The 14398-nt window shown below is 37.3% G+C and overlaps 1 protein-coding gene across 1 annotated transcript in view; it reads right to left on the bottom strand.

Moving 5' to 3' along the window:
- Window positions 1-14191, bottom strand: part of NETO1 (neuropilin and tolloid like 1) — a 104710-nt gene extending 90519 nt beyond the window's left edge. Inside the window, exons 1-4 of the mRNA XM_044921135.1 lie at window positions 14167-14191; window positions 13788-13841; window positions 13419-13556; window positions 7080-7328 (exon numbers count right to left, since the gene is read on the bottom strand). Of these exons, the coding sequence (XP_044777070.1) occupies window positions 7080-7328; window positions 13419-13556; window positions 13788-13841; window positions 14167-14191 (466 nt within the window). The remainder of the gene's footprint in view (window positions 1-7079; window positions 7329-13418; window positions 13557-13787; window positions 13842-14166) is intronic.
- Window positions 14192-14398: the final 207 nt, after the last annotated feature.

Raw genomic sequence — 14398 nt, 5'->3', positions numbered from 1 at the left:
AAGGAAGGAAGGAAGGAAGGAAGGAAGGAAGGAAGGAAGGAAGGAAGGAAGGAAGGAAAAATGTAAAAGTAAAGGCCATTATCCCTGATGAACACAGATGCAAAAATCCTCAACAAAATATTAGCAAATTGAATTCAATAAAAATGATCAATATACACCAGGATCAACTGGGATTATTCCAGGGATGTAAGGATGGTTCAGTGTCCACAAATCAATCAACATAATATACCACATTAACAAAATGAAGGATAAAAATTATGTGATCATCTCGAATAGATGCAGAAAAAGCACTTGACTTAAAAAATTATATGATCATCTCGAATAGATGCAGAAAAAGCATCCACTTATGATACCCAACAAAGTAGGTATGGAGGGAATGTACACCAACATAATAAAGGCCATCTGTAACAAATCCACAGCTAACATCATACTTAATGGTGAAAAGCCAAAAGCTTTTCCTCTAAGATTAGGAACAAGACAAGAATGCCCACTCTTGCCATTTTTATTCCACATAGTGTTGGAAGTCTTAGCCGGAGCAAGAAAAAGCAATAAAAGGCTTCCAAATTAGAAAGGAAGAAGTGAAACTGTCACTACTGGAGGACAACATAATTCTATACACAGAAAATGCTAAAGACTCCACCAAAAAACTCTTAAGTGAACGCAAATCAATAACAAAAATCTGTTGTCTTTTTATACACTAACAACAAACTATCAGATTAAGAATCAAGAAAATTCTTAAATTAAGAAAACAACCCCATTTACAATTGCTTAAAAAAAAAAAAGCCTAGGAATATAAATTGGTGCAGCCACCGTGGAAAACAGTACGGAGGTTCCTTAAAAAATTAAAAATAGAGCTATCATATGATCTAGTAATTCCACCTCTGGGTATTTATTCAAAGAAAACAAAACCACTAATTTGAAAACATATGCCCCTCTATGTTCATTGCAACCTTGTTTACAATAGCCAAGATAGGGAAACAACCTAAGTGTCCATCAATGAATAAATGGATAAAGAAGATAATATATATATGTGTACATGTGTGTGTGTGCATATATATATTATATATAATACAGAAGATGAATTCACTGATACACACACACACACACACAATCGAATACTACTCAGCCATAAAAAGAATGAAATCTTACCATTTGTGACAACTAATGCACTATGCTATGTGAAGTAAACCAGCCTTAGAAAGACAAACACTGTATGATTTCACTTACGTGTGGAATCCAAAAAAGAAAACAAACGAACAAACCAAACAAAACCCAACTCACAGATGCAAAGAACAGTTTAGTAGTTGCCAGAGGGGAGGGAATTTGGGCGGGGGGGGGGCGGTGAAATTGGAGAAGGGGGTCAAGAGGTACAAACTTCCAGTCATAAACAAATGAGTCATGAGGATGTAATGTACAGCATGGTGACTCTAGTTAATAATAATGTACTGCATATTATATAACTTTATATGGTGATGGGGAAACTAGACTTATTGTAATCATTTCCCAGTGTATACAAATATCGTCATTATGTTATACATCTGAAACTAATACAATGTTACATGTCAATAGTATCTCAATAAAAAAAAAAGAAGAGGAAATGTGATTTTGTTTCATACACTTTCTATCTGACAGCATTTGCTGGGCTGAAGTTAAACCATTTGGGGTCTACAGTGTAAAGATAATAGACAACACAATGCTATCTGATCTAAAGTTATTCAATCTTTTATTTCTATGTGATAAATGAAGTAATCAAAGTCCTTCTTTCAACTTCAGCCTTTAAAACCTTTTATTCTTTCATCTTTTAGGGCCAAGTTCAAATTAAAATTTAGCTATTGAAAAAATGATATGGATAGATAGATGTATGCATTTTCTTTTCTTTCATACCAGAGCACGTTTCACAACTCTGATTATGTAGAGAAGAAAATGCAGGAACTTTCAATAGGGTTAATATTCGCATATACATTCACATTTCAAATTCAAAGAAGAAAACACTGTGCCGGGAAATTAAAATAGCATCGAGTCCATGACAGTATTTTACCTAAATAATATATTTCATTTAATATGCATAGAAATCTTTTTAGAACACTCAATTTAAATTGCTGCAATGTATCACTTCTGCTGTCTTTGATGTCAATCAGCTTGGAGTCTAAGAGGACGCTAGGAATTGGGCAGAAGGTTTCTAAAGCACTTTGAGCTCTCATATGAAAGGTGCTGTTTAAGTACAAAATATGATAATAATTTTAATATATTTAACAACTTCACTCACTTGCATGGAAATACCTGACTCTACCTCACCTGTTTGGTATTTTGAGGCACAATCCTTAAGTAAAATTTCTCGAATAGGTTATATATAACATTGTTTCATAGAACTCATTCAGAAAAAAAACATCAGAAGAGGAAGGTTTCATAAACATTATATGTCGGTGATTACAGAAAATGTCTCCACTAGGAAGAAAACTACAAGGCTAACAAAAGATACTTGTTCCTAAGGAGACTGAAAGGATTACTTTCCCCAAGAGTAGAGCATCCTAGATGTTTCTCTTCCTTAATATTGAATAAAGCTGCTCGTAATGCTACTGGACTGGGGGTACAGTGTATGTTATGTGCTTTCTCCTTCATTTATATTTTCCAGTGGTAAAGAAAATTGAAGTATATAGGCAGCTGGCTGTAGGGGAGAATTATTTTCTACTTGAAAAACATTCTCAGTTTGAATAAAAAAGAAAATGCGGATTACAGATAAATGGTATTCCTCTGCTCCAAAAATTCATTTAAAGATTACCGACTATAGTATTTCTCTTTTTTGATTTTTTATCTTAAATACTTTTATTTACATAAGTTGTTATCAAAAATATAGCATCATTTTCAAAAATGAAAGCATTACTAAGAATGCTAATACCTTTTCACCGTATATCCATCTGGGCCCCTTCAATTCCTCCTCATTCTCCTCCACCCCCTACCTAGCTAAGGCAATCGTTATTCATTTTTCTGCAATGCATTTGATTTAAATCTTTCTTTAAGCTAAAAAAAAGAAATTGTCCTATGAAGATGAGAAAACAATATCATTTTATTATAATAAGCACTTTTACACGTTTCTCATTAAATTATCTGGGGGCTACCAAATTGTCCATCATGTAATTTTTAACATTTTCGGTGATTCTGAACTCATCCGACTCTTCTCAGAAGCGGGAGCGTATTGGTGAGGAGACCTCACAACACAACTCTGTTTACACAGGAAGAAGAGAGGTTCCCTTACAAACATCACCCTAGGGCCTTCCATCAGGGGTCTGGGTCCCTTGGTCCCTCTTCAGTCCCCACCCTTGTCCTTCCTTTCTGCAGATCCCAGGGTTAGACCCAGCTGACTGCTCTCTGACCGCTGCTCAACATCACAATCCTTATGCACGCTCGACTATAACCCTAGGTGATTCATCAGCGCACTGTGGGCCTGGGTACTGACACAGTATCCAAAGATAACCAGAATCCATGAAGTAAAAAGTGAGGACTAGTCCAGGGTGTCAGGAGATAAAGGAACTACCCCTTTAAGAGTGCTTCCAAGGCAGCTTTTCTGGCTCTGCCCTCCTACCCTGCATGTCCACACATGACCTCCAGTTAGCTAGCTCCCATCCACCACCAGTCCAGAAGCATCACTACTAGGAACACAGGAGCCCAAAATGAAAAGGCTGTTTTTTCAAGTTGTGTAGGAAGAAAAGTCAAGGAGAGTCAAGTATTAAGAAATAGAAGCAAATTTTGAAAGAAGAGTTGACACAAATTAGTGTCCCGGTCAGGCAGAATGAAAACAGAAAGTGGACAGGGGAATTGGCAGTCTGAGATGTACAGGACCCTTGAAAAAATGATCCAGTGCCACGGAGACGGATCATCACGTACCTTAGCAGGGTGCTAGTCAACAGGCATTCATGTAATTAAGCTTTAATATTTGGATCGCACATTCACTATACAATTTTCTCATTATAAACCGGATACCCATGTATGTATGTTCGCTTACAAGAAAAACTGAGCTGTGTGATTCAAAGAATTCTTATTGAAAATGCATGTAGGTTTATGTGTGTGTGTATGCAGATATGTGTGTATCAATGCATGCATGTCTTATGTGCATATTCAGACGTTTTGGTTGATGTGATTCGTTCCTAAAAGTGGGTACATTCTCAGTATGCTGACTTCAAGTTTCCGAGACTATCAGTGAAGATCCAGATTTCAGATTGGAGTGAGCTCACAAACATAATAAAGACCACCTGGCCTTCCCTTTGCTGTCTCTGCTTTGACATATTTTATGGCTTCCAGCGCAAATAACTACAACCCCCACACGGAGGCTGAGACCCATTTAAACAAACTAACAGGGAAAAGTGACATCTTACAGGTATTCGTTTTGCACATCCGCCCCCAAAATAGAGTGAGAGCACTTGTAATTTAAAATCTCTGGGACACTTGTTCTCTCAATAAACTATAACAAGGCCCCTTTGTTCTTAAAGAACACATCATCAAATTAATAAACAATAGTAACAACCAAGAGTTGAGATCCCATATGAAGGGAAAAATCCATAGATAGGCATTGGTTGGCAAGCAAGCAATCTTCAAACATCCCAATGTGGTGGTCAATATCATCCCTGTTTTATAAATTAAAATATTGAGGCACAGAACATTAAGGATCGTGTCCACAGTTTAGATTTTTTTTTTTTTTAAGATTTTATTTATTTGACAGAGAGAGCACAAGGAGAGGGAGAGAGAGGGAGAAGCAGATTCCCTGCTGAGCAAGGAGCCCAATGTGGGACTCGATCCCAGGACCCTGGGATCATGACCTGGGCCGAAGGCAGCCACTTAACCGACTGAGCCACCCAGGCGTCCCGTGTGTCCACAGTTTACAGCAAGCAAGAAATAAGAAAGCCCGCACTGAGGACAGATCAGTTCCAAAACCAGTGTTCCTCACAGCCACTGTGGGGTCCAGCTCGGGATGTGTCCTGGTGGGCAGGGCATTCCCCTCCAATGTGGGGTCCACTTGGATGCCTGGTGATTGCAGCAATGCTTTATAATTTCAATCATGAAGTTGACTTCAGGAACTCTACCTTTTCAATTTCCCCAAATCACCACTTGAAGCACACTACCAAATCAAAATTAAGCCCAAATTAAACTGAAGCCTGCCTGACTCCCTATTCCCTAAATGCTGTCTACATTATTACTAATCCCTGCCCCCTTCCTCTTTCATTAACTAATTGGCTTCCTCAATACTGCCTCTTTATGAAATGAGTTGTAGATGATTGTGACACTCAGGCAATGGCCTTGGGCCACGAAACGTCAATGTCTGCAGTCAGGGAAGTTTTACAAGTCTCCCTTTTATGGTCCTCCTGTTCCTTCACATGCCAAGCCTATGCCTCCCTGTGCACTTACTTTACCCTAGTTTATCTAAGTGGAAACAGAAGCCTTGCTCCATCCATAACTCATCCTCAATTTCATGGAATCATCTCGTCACGTTTCCTTCTGATTTAGTAGTTCCTGGCAGTAAAATCTCCTTTTATATACAGATAAAGTAAAGAGGCTCTAAAGAAACAAAGAACAGGGAACAGAGTGGCTTTTTAAAACCCTGGGAGAGCACGCTGAGCTCCAACATTTATGTTCTCTCCGGTAGAGCTAGAAACGTGGACAGCATTGCTTATGTTGATAAAGTTGACTTCACAACTTTATACAACCTCAATTTTAAATCCTAGGCATTATCCCCATGATCTCCAATCTTAGGATGAAGATATAACTTATAAAAGCCTAGAACTATCTTTAGGTCCTGGTTATACTAGAAATTATCAGTCAAGGGGAAAAAAAATTTCCATGTATAACTCTAGCACTAATAAAGTAGTCTCAATGTTTGCAAGTTTTCAGAACACATCAAGTTAGTTTGATCGCCAATATGAGATACCCAGGTTTTCTGTGAACAATCCAATATTAACTAAGCCTAATTAAAACCACAATATCTCTTAGTGATACACTACAAAAAGATCCCTAATGTTTAAGGTTAATACGTATGATGTCGCTAATATGCAACTTATTTAACATAAACCATGATATCATAATGAAAGTCCTCATTGATCCCATCTTAATTATTTTTAAAATTTTAGTGTTTGAAAACTGAGCAGCTGAGCCCTGCTCTTATGTTACCTCTGTAACATAGAATAGAAATGTCAACAAATTTTACATATATTGCAATTTCATTTTTGCCTGTTATATACCTTAGTAAAGCAATATATACAAACTGGAAAAATATGTAATTACATATAAATAACGTGCTTTAGGTAAGTTGAGTCATCTTTCCATTAAAAAAAAATGACTTCACTTCATAAAATCTCAAATCGCTTCAGCCTGATGTTGCAATTTAAAAATGTGATAACCAATTTTTATTGTAATAAATGACAACTCATCATCAAGTGAGCCAGTCAACATCATAGACCCTTTTTTAATATTAGCAGGTTAAAAGGAAACTTGACATAGAATGCATAATTGTATAATGACAAATAATGTCTGCAGACCTTGCAAATGAATATTGGGCTGCTTTGGGTCTCAGTTTTGCTTTCATCAGAACTCTTAGGAATTTGCATTTCTAAAAAGGGATTACACTGCTTTATGCTAAGATCCATTTGCTTAAAAATTATAATTTTCAGAACAAAAGAATTTTTTATTCAGGTTCTCCAAAGATCACTTTGACGGATACATTTTACAGTACTACCATTGCCTTTTCAAGTTTATAGAGATTCAATGTATACTGTAATTAGTTTCTTTATTATGGGCCGCCTCTCGAATTACACATTTCAGCATAATGGAAGTCCATTTAATTAACTGTGTTCCTGATGATCATGCAGACCCCTGAGTCACTACACTTCACCTCTAGTGGAGGCTAAATTTTAAGGAAAATTTATTTGCCTTCAGAATTTATGAAATGAAAAGAGAAAGCACTGTAGGTGTGATTTTAAATAGAGCTAGAAAATTCTTCAAAAAAATATGAAGTTGTCCTACAAAAGTTCTTGTACTACGAAAACAGACAACTGAGGAAGAAAAAAACAGGAAAAAACCAAACCCTCACTTACCAGGCGTGAAATTGTATCGAGCTGAAAATCCCATAGATTCCAGCTCTCCATCAGCAAAAAATTTAATCCATAGAAATCTTCCACTGGATTTTATTACAGGTGGATTTTGTTGTCCACAAAAACGTCCAATTATTGGAGAAAATCCAAAAGGTCCATCTCGAACTTCAATATGATCAAATTTGCACTCCCAAGACGGTTCAATAGAGTACTTTTCATCAAAGTAAAGTTCAATGCACTGTCTTGGGGCAGCTGAAAAAAAAGGAAAGATTATGTCTGGAAGGCCATTTTTAAATCTTTAGGTAGATTTTTGTAATTCTACTTCAGATATTATCTGTATATCTTCTATCAAACTTTGAACATGACGTGTGGAAAAGCAAAGCAAGTCCATAAGCATTCTAAGGGATAACATTTCCATAAGAATGTCTCAGGGATGCTCCTTAAAACTGGTGATGTTGCACAAAGGATTATTCGGATATAAAATGACCATTTCGATGTCTAACACAGACCTAACAAATCACAGTATTTTTGTGAAAGACCACTAACATTAGATTTAGAAAGTAGAAAGACATCTTTCTGTCACTTTTCCAGTATCTTCTTAAGTATCCAGTTTTAAGGTCAAAAGCCGCTTAAGAGTTGCTCAGCATAGAGTTATCCAAACATTCAAACAGTCCCAGTCAGATGTCTTGATTAGACCCAAGTGCATATACAAGGGCATTAAGAAGAATTTTTCTAGTACACAAACCTCACCACGTCACCCTCAGGTTTAAACTTAGCAACTCTCTATCAGCTATAGAAAAATGATCAATGCACTTGACATTGCAGGACCCTTAAGGGTATCCTACAACTCACACTTCCAGGGGCTTCCCAGTCCACACACAGCCTAAGCCCAGGCCACTGTAGACACACTGTGTTTTCTAAGGCAGCATGCTCTTTCGGGCTTTCATGTATTTTAGCACCTTCTGGAGTATCTACCTCCAATTTGCTGACTCTTGTTTATGCAGGAAAACCTTGCTTACAAGAACCACCCCTCTAAATCTACTCACTAAGGACCAAATCTATTCACCTTCTTTCGGCACTCGGCAAGCACAGTCCTCGTCATTGAGGATTTCTCAAAAAAAAAAAAAAAAAATCTCTGTTGGGTGAATAGTAAATGAGCTTGTCTTCATAAATGTTTTTTACAGCTCTCTAAAACATCAGGAAGAGACTCAGAGAGCTAGCAGCTCTATAGACGTCCACAGGGATGCATTTGCTAGTCCCCTGCCATTTTTCCCTTGTCATGTCCAAAACAGCTCAAAATCCTGGCACTCCAGACTGGTATTCAGCCAGGATACCCCAGAATAGCCATAACAGTTGTTGAAATATCCGTACACATTTATTCTAGTTAGTAAACGGCTGTTGCCTTGAGTCCTTTGAGTGCCTCCCTGCCATGTGGCCCTCTTCAGGGACCAGCACCCTCCAGAAACTTGTAAGGTAAGACCTGGCACAGCGCGGCCTGCTCCCCATGTGGTCAGTATTCATTCTGAATGACTGTTGTCCACACCACCCTAGTTCTTAAATATGTATTGAATATCACCCTTGATGGCTTTAAAATGAAAGCTTTGCTTGTGTAGATGTCAAAAATTTATAAAGAATTGAAATACATGATGACTTGGAAATTCGAGACCTACAGAATAATCGAAGCTCATTTGGTTAAAGGTCAATGCATGTGACAAGACTATTTTAGGGATTATTTTTAATCTCCAAAAATATTTATGACTCTTTGGACATTGAAAAGAGACATTTATTACTCTTCCAAGAAAAACCAGGGATGGTTTTACCTACCACTACTGTATATTCTGAAAGGTCAACAACTGTAGTATTACCATATTGATAGATTTGATGAAGTTTCAATGGTTTTTTTAAAAACCTGCAAATTGGAAAGTATCCTAAGAAATTACTTGGAAAACCTTTTCCCCTTGAGATTTTTAGTCCAATAGCAAAAAGGGACCTATTTATGTAGTAGCATTAAGTATATCATTTGTATGTATTAGTATCTTATAGACTGCGCCTGCTTGTTTATCTGCTCATTGGCAAGCCAGTATGATAAGTTTTAGAAGGAAATAAACTATTTGAGAATGTCGGATATTTCTTTTAGGTGTAAATAATGTATGGCTAGGGAACAGTAAAGCAATGAGAACAACCTTGTGCTAATTTATTTAAAACTCTATGAAGCAACATATATCCATCTACTTTCCGTATTAGGAAATGCAGGGCCATCGAACACGAATTCATTTATGCATACCTTCATTTTCACTGTTGCTTAAGTTCTGTCCAACATGGATGAACAAACCTCTCAATGTTCCTTCATGACACATACTATCACCATGGTCTTGGGTAGGCCACACTTACATGGACAGCTCATCTTCCTTTGGTCCAGCATGTTGAAGTTAACTACACACACTCATATACGAAATTCCACTAACTGAATTTTCGAAGGCAGTAAAATAAGATTTTAAAAATAAGCATGTCGTATAGTTGTTGTAATTAAAAACAAGTGATTATAGTGCATGGAAGCCATTGGAAGCTCTCTAAGTTCAGCCTCTTACACTTAGGTTTTCCTCCCCTTCAAATCTCTCAATTCACAGCTGCTTTTTACTTCCATGTTTTCTCTAAGTCATCTGGTATCTAAATCTGAGGCTCCTTTTTGAGAGGTCTTAACCCCTCCTAACATATCTTTGGACACACTGAAAACTCCGAGCACTTTCACCTGAATAGTGCACATAGTTACAGAACATTGCTCCCTCTTTGAGAGAGTTTTAGGACAACCTGAAACCCACAAAAGGGATCTTCCTTTCCGTGACTGGGACTCCACTTCTATTCATAAGAACCTATCTTACCTCAAGAAACTTGACCAATGATTTAGACCTTTCTTGTATTTTACATTTACCTTTTTCTACAGAACAGGCTACTCTTTTCAGAATCAAACATGACAATTTGCCCCCCTGAAAGCAGAAAAGACAAAAAGAAAAAGAAAGTAACTGCCTTCCTACCTTGGGTCCATCAACATCTCCCCTCCCCCAATGCCTCCATCAGCTGTGAGCCAGCTCCCACCCCCACTAGGGCAATGAATGCATATGTCCTAAAGTTGCTATCAGCTTCTCAATGGCCTCATGCGATAGATGTGTTTCCTTTTACTTCACTTTTCTTTGCTGTAATAGTTGGCATTTTCGCTACTCCCTTCCTGCTGAAATGTAAGCTGCATTACATGCTGGGGCATCTTTTACCTGATCTCCAGTCTATCTCGCTGGCATATCCTTCACAGTCCCTGTTACCCTTCTACTTACTCTCCCATCCTTTACCTGTTGTTTTTCAGAAACCCATTCTATGTCTTCTTCCCGCTCTTTCTAGACCTGTGTCCTCGGTGCCACTGGCATCCTAAAGGAGAGCTATTACAATATAATGATGCCTGCAGCTGCATCAAAGACCGATTAAACCAAACTTCATGGGGACAGACCCAGGCATCTGTGTTTTTTGAAAGATTTATAAAATAGTGCTCCAAATATTCTCTCTGGATAATTTTATTCATACCAGGAGCCTCAACAACAATCCATATTTATGACCTATAAATATCTATTTTCAGCGCAGAGCTCTCCAGTGAGCTAAAGACTCATGTATCCAATTTCTTTTTTTTTTTTTTTTTTAAAGATTTTATTTATTTATTTGACAGAGAGAGAGACAGTGAGAGCAGGAACACAAGCAGGGGGAGTGGGAGAGGGAGAAGCAGACTTCCTGCCAAGCAGGGAGCCCGATGTGGGGCTCGATCCCAGGACCCCGAGATCATGACCTGAGCCAAAGGCAGACGCTTAACGACTGAGCCACCCAGGTGCCCCCTCATGTATCCAGTTTCTGTATGCAACATCTCCATAAACACCAAAATGGAATTCATTATTTTTCCTTCAAACCCTCTTTCTCCACCCATATTCTTTACCTGGAATGGCAGTTCCATCTATACGTCACCAAGCCAAAAACTTTGGAATCGTCTTGGGATTTCCTATCTCTCCTGCCTACATCCAGGCACTCATGATTCAGTTTCCTAAAGACCTCTCATCTCTTCCTTTGACGCCTCAGCCAATGCCACTTGCGTAGTTCAGGCTTTTACTATGGCTTACATGGTCCTTCACAATCATTCCTGCTTATTTCTTTTCCTTCCGCCACTTCACCAAAATATCAGCTTATTATTTCTCCACTTAAATTATTTCAGTGGCACCCCATTGTCTATCCTATAAAGTTCAAACTTTCACGGCTGGAGTAGACGGAATACCAAGTTCTCCTTTGTCTGAGACTGCTGACCTCTTGAGCCTCCTTACTTCTTCCTCTCCTCACACTATGCAGAAGCTACACCTGGGTCCCAACCACACCATATCTCAAACTTCTGCACAGGCCATTCTGAATAGAGAATTACCTCCCTGAAGTTCTTCAAAACTGAGCGAAAGCATCTCCTCCTCCCGATAGGCTCCTCTCCTTCTCTCTGCTCCAAACACTGCTGATTTGGGGGTCCCTTTAGATTGTTTACTGAACAGGGCATGGTCCCCAGACCACATTATAAATTCCACAGGCAAGTACCATGGTTGTTTTTTAAAGATTCTCTAAGCGGTACCTAGAAGAGAGGCTGTTTCTTAGTAGTTGTTCGATAAATATTGGTTAAATAAATGTATGGATGAAAACAATGGCTGGTATGAAGTATTTCAAAAAGAGTGTAGAAGTATGATTAATAGTAACAGGAGGTTCTATTGATTTCTCAACTAAGTTTTGTCCTTGACATAACTAGGAATGAATGTAAATATACGCATGATATTAAAATAAAATGCTAGCAATGTTTTTGAATTCTAAATAACAATAAACACGAAAGTGCAATTAATATGCAAAGATCTGCTTCTGAAATAATCCTTTAAATGAGAGAACTAATTGATTTTATTCTTTTTAATAATTCAAAGTTTTAAAATACTGTTGCTTCAAAACACAAATTACGTGAGTTTAAGCAAGACATTTAAACTCCCTGTGTCTGTTTCCTTGTCTATAAAATAAGGACAACAAAAAACATCTACTTCCTATGATTAAATGTTTTAATATATGTTAAGTTTTTGAACATTTTATGTATACACACACACACACACACATACATATAATAGATAGGTAATATTAACTTGGTGAAGAGAACAACAAAGTTTAACCCAGAATTTCCATATTTCAATTTCCTTTTCTATCAATCACATGAGGAATAAGACTGCAGATCTCAGATTTCCAGTTTTATCCTTTTATTATCAGAGCTTATTCTTTTTTCCTCCTTCTTGTAGTGCAGTGTATCTTTGCTAAAAGTTCACCCTCAGGCACAAAAAGGAAAGAGGTAATATCCTTAGCTTAAAAGTTACAAAAATAAAAAAAGAATCATTTCTAAATAGGAATTCTTGAAAGTAGTTAAACAGAAAGCCTTTTTCTTTCAAAGATCTACCAAATGAACATGCCCCTCATTTAGATATAAATACTGAGCATACACTGTCTTTTTCATTAAGATGGCTCAATCCCTCTGTATCTGTGTGGGTGGGGGGATGCAGAAGGGTTGCAGATTTGGGGTTTTTAGGTATTAACATCTATAATATTAAAATCTTCATCACTAGATGAAATGATCATTCAGTTTAGAAAGCTGTACTTAATCGAGTGCTGTCTACAAGGGTAATGGAAATTGGAAATGTTCAAAGGGAAATGAATCTCTTTTTCAGCACTATTTTTTCTTTTGAGTTAGGAAAGAAAATGATGAAAAGAAGCATCATAATTTGGAATCCTGACTTTGGCATTAAAGTATGATAATGTCACTTGTTAGTGCAAATTAAGGCAACTATCATTCAGATTGTTTGGAAACATGATTATAGATTTATTTTTAACATTAATATGCATTTTGTACTTTATATTATTAAAGAAAAATAACAAATGTATAGGTTTTTCTACTAACTGTTAACCAATAAAATACTAGGTTTCTAAAATTGTTATACATTAGGTAATATTATGCCAACTCTGCATCCATTCCATTAATTAAGAATTCTAAATCAATGAAGTCAACTGTAAAATAAACTGTTACCAATTTGCTTTTATTTGCCTGAATTTACTTACTCATAACCCATTGCTAATAATTGCAATAATTAGCTTGATTCCAAATTTTAGTTATTTGATTCATTAAGAGATATTTCTGTGTATGGTCTCCAAAACCAATTTTTGTAATGTCCATATGCATACTGTCCATCCAAAGCACAGAGATGGCCAGGTTTGGCTTGGAGCTTTCTCCAGCCAGGGCTCTCTCCCCCTTACCTTCTATGATGTAGATGCACTCTCGGTCAGGAGGGTACTTGCTGGGGTAGTTGGGAGAGGTAAAGATACCTCCCTCTGCATGTTTTGTCCAAGTTCCACACTGCACTGACTTCTGAGTTTCCGAGGTGGTTTGCTTTTCTGTAAAAAATAAAAACAAGAGCCATCATCCGATTTTCTAAAAGACTAAAAATAGAAAGGACATTCTTATAATATCCATTAGTAAATTAATTTTGAAATGTTGTTAGTCAAAATCAATCAATTATACACACTATAAAATTTTCAGATATTCTGGAATATTAAGAATATGGGGAAAATAGGAAAATGTAAATAATTAGAGGTCTTCCACTGTATTTTCCCAAAGAAACACACCTGTTCCTTTCTTGGTTGCCCCAGACAAATGGAAGATGATTAAACTTGCTACAACTGAAACAGAAAAGAAAAATTAGAAAGAGATCATATTAATATACACTGAAATGATCACATTCTATAACGACATAAAGATAAGATAATATCAAAGCAGATTAATTGTATTATTGTCAACCGTTCCAAGTTAACTCAGAACGTGCCAAAACTCATTAAAAATGTACAAATCAGGAAAATTTAGGAACCCCTTCAGGAAGTAATGCAAGTTAAGGATAGATGAGACCCCAGAACTGCAAATGCGTACCTCAAAACTTCAGAGGCAATACTGTAATCTACTCCTGTCACATTACAGTAGGATTTCAGGACCTGTATTGTTTCTAATCGCCCTTAGGGAAAGGCTTTGCTAGCATCTCTGAGGGAAGAGTGAGCCAGGGGAAAGGCTGCAAAGGCAAAAAATGAGGAAGGACTCCTGTGACGGACCCTAAGGCACTGCCAGTGTAGTTGTAGTTGAGAAAACAAATACTTAGGCAAATCTTATGGCAGTTGGGGGAAGGGAACAGGAGAAAAACAGATAAATGTGGATTGGAGGCATTAAGCAGCAGTACAAAAACGTTTCT

This window comes from Neomonachus schauinslandi, chromosome 14 (assembly GCF_002201575.2).
Source record: "Neomonachus schauinslandi chromosome 14, ASM220157v2, whole genome shotgun sequence".
NCBI lineage: Eukaryota > Metazoa > Chordata > Mammalia > Carnivora > Phocidae > Neomonachus > Neomonachus schauinslandi.
Note: the sequence above shows the minus strand (reverse complement) of the source record. Positions and strands in the feature narration are given on the sequence as shown.